A 3361-nucleotide genomic window follows, 5' to 3' on the forward strand; every position below is an offset into this window, starting at 1 on the left:
GTGAACGTGTCTCCAAAGCAAAGTAATCTGATAGATACACTGTCTGTTGACAGTGTATCTGGATCCTTTTGTGTCCAATGGCCTAAGCCTACAGCTGCATCCTCTCCCTCATCCCCATCTGCTTCAGCTTCATGCTTCCACTCTAGTGATAACCAAGAATTAGTTATTTCATTAACTAACCAAGCTTCCTAAAGCATCCAACTCATCAATGACTCTGGATGGCATACACAGTTCCAAACAACAGTCCAATTTAAAAGTCAATAAATAAATGAGGGGAAATATATGTCAGGCATGTGCTAATCTAATTGTGGCATGCACCCTGCCTTATCTCAAGGTTCCTGTGAAGGAAAGCAGCGTTAGGTAGCTCCGGCACAGATGTTGCTGAAGAGCAGAGAGGCAGAAGAATAACACAAAACCTCCAATTAATCTCAAAAGACTAATATCAGTTCCAGGATCTCAGTTCTAGTTATCTGCAGCATAGGTTAGGAAACAATGTAGATATGGCCCTTGTTCATCTGTTGCTATAGATGCTTGGCAGATAGTGGAATCCCCTGGGAATTGGAGGTCATTCCTAAAAGTCTTCTCTTTGAAAGAGAGCATGAGACTTGGAAGATTGATGCCAGCCTTATGAGAACACAAGACAGAAAACACAATGAGATAACCTAATTCTACTTTGTTGAAATGCTACATTATCAGGATCTTGAAAGTCTGAAAGTACTTCTGTACCCTCACCGCCTTAACAGCCCCCAAACTAGGGCACATCTCTTCTAACCCTCTGGTCCACCCACATTCTTGCTGCAGGATCAGCTGCCTTTTATATGATCATTCGCTTGGTCATGTCTCTTTGCCTTGTGTTCCAAGGTCATTCTCACATTCTATTTCACTACAGTAATACTGTATATCTGATTTTGCATCTGCAAACTACAACACTTTCTCCAGTTTGGCTACATTGTGAAAAAAGCTCTTTTCAGCAACTAATGGGGCCTCAAGGATACAGGTAGCCCTTATTTAACTACCAGTTGCTAAACAACAATTCAAAATTATGAGAAAGCCTACAATGACCTGTCCTCAAAGTTATGACTGCTACTTCCTCCCAATGAACACATGATCACATTTCAGGTACATGGCAACTATCTCACATTTACTATCGGCATCCACAGTCAGTCCATACTCATGCTACTTTGGTTGTTGGTTTCTGACACTTTTTGCTCATTAAGTGGAATGGGAAATTCAGTTAACAACCATCATTATTCAAATCAGGTGTGATCCACTTAACAATCAAAATGACTTACAACCCAAATTCCAAGCTAAATTGAAATTATTGTGAATTCTGTCCCAAACCCAACTGTATCTTTGGGAGTAGCGGGTGACATGTTTCCTGGATATATTTGAGCTGGTCCTCTCAGAATATGCTGTATTTTTCAGTAAAAAGGAATATCTATGCATGAGTTAGAGAAATTGTCTTCGATTTCCTCCACAGCCCAGCCTTTTTTTTTTACACTAGAGAATCCCTACATGGGTTTAGATTCATAGACCTGTTGTTATTATGGTAAGAAAAAATACAATAATGTATTGCAGGGTGGGGATGATTCAAAGCTGTGATCTCTTTAGTGTATTTATCAATATACTACAGGATATTTTTGCTGAACTAGTGGCAACTGCCTAGTCTCTGCATTTTTATGTTGGAAAGTGGTTATTAGCAGCATTCCTCTTGGTTGTCTTGCTTTGTGTTTCCGTATCAGTGTGTGATGGTGCTGTTGCTAGAGCATTTTCTGACCTGGATTTGAGCTTCCAAAAGGTGACCACCAATTATGGTCAAAATCAATTTGCAGTTTCACATACCTGCTAGAACCTGTGCATATACCTAAATAAAGTTAATGAAGAGGAACTGTATAAAATAATGAAATCCCAATGGGAAATCTTGAATGCTTTGTCAAACCAAACTTGATTTATTTGTTAACTTATTCCCTGCTACAAAGTTATGTTCAAGCCAGTGTTATATTGCTGTATAATTAAATCATCAAATGATTTACAACAAAGCATCTCAAAATAAAATGTGAAGTGTCAGTGAAATAACTATATTAAAAGCAGCATAATATATTGACAGAAGTAAAATAAAAAGTTCACAAAAAGATGGACATCCTGTTTTTACTATTTCTACACATGCTCTGTTTACATATTTGTTTTTTCAGTTGAAAATATTTTTCGGCTCCATAATTTTTTAATGGCATTCTTCATTTCTGAATTTCTGAATGTGTAGATTAATGGGTTCAACATCGGGGTGATAACCGTGTAAAACAAAGCTACTGTCTTATCTTCTGAGAAGTTGCTGGAAGGGCGTATATAGGTAAAGGTACATGGCCCAAAAAATAAAATCACTACTGTGACATGGGAAGCACAAGTAGAAAGAGCCTTATGACGTCCTTCAGAAGAATGAGATCTCAAGGAGGACAAGATTACAATATATGACACTACTAAGATGAGGAAGCAGCTTAAAGCAATCATCCCACTGTTCGCAACCACTATGATGCCAACCATATAGGTATCTGTACAGGCCAGTTTCAATAGAGGATGGATATCACAAAAATAATGGTCAATTTCATTTGGACCACAAAAAGGAAGCTGGGTGGTGAAAAGAGTTTGCACCAAGGAGTGCAGAAACCCTCCAACCCAAGAAGCTGCTATCATCTGCCCACAGACTCGCCTAGTCATAATGCTGGCGTAGTGCAGTGGCTTGCAAATCGCAATGTACCGGTCATAGGCCATCACTGTAAGAATGAAGATTTCTGTGCAGCCGAAGAAATGGACTCCAAATAGCTGAGCTATGCAGCCAATAAATGAGATGGTTTTTCTTTCCAGAAGAAAATCTGCAATCATTTTGGGAGCTGAGACTGAGGAATAGCAGATGTCCACAAAGGATAAGTAACTAAGGAAGTAATACATGGGAGAAGTCAATTGGCTGCTAAAGATTATAGTGATTACTATAAGAAGGTTGCCAAGCACAATGTTTAAATAGAGGAACAGAAACAGGACAAAGCATATTTTCTGGGCTTCTTCATTTTGTGCGAGGCCAAAGAGGATAAATTCAGTCACATTGTTTGTGGGGAATGTCATGGATGAGAAGTCCATATCTAGATGATCTGCAAAACAGCACAAATATTGACTGACATATTTTATTAACATGTATTTTTGATGATTTATGTCTGATCTTACATGCCTAAAAGAATTTTGATAGATGTCTGAAAATACAGAGTACATACTAATCATTTCAGATGGCAGACTTGGTATCATACACTTGAATTCTTGATTGAGAGTCTATGCATAAATCAATAAATGTTCTCATAACATTTTTAAAAACAGC

The 3361-nt window shown here is 38.2% G+C and overlaps 1 protein-coding gene across 1 annotated transcript; it reads right to left on the minus strand.

The window, feature by feature from the left end:
• Positions 1–2172: 2172 nt before the first annotated feature.
• On the minus strand, positions 2173–3129 carry LOC309384858 (olfactory receptor 4S2-like; the record flags this gene model as incomplete). The annotated part of the gene is made up of 1 exon (XM_081938702.1): positions 2173–3129. One exon carries the CDS (start codon positions 3127–3129, stop codon positions 2173–2175), a length of 957 nt encoding a protein of 318 aa, XP_081794828.1.
• Between the last annotated feature and the right edge of the window lie 232 nt (positions 3130–3361).

Source organism: Natrix helvetica (assembly GCF_964273705.1).
Source record: "Natrix helvetica genome assembly, chromosome: 1".
In the NCBI taxonomy this organism is placed as follows: domain Eukaryota; kingdom Metazoa; phylum Chordata; class Lepidosauria; order Squamata; family Natricidae; genus Natrix; species Natrix helvetica.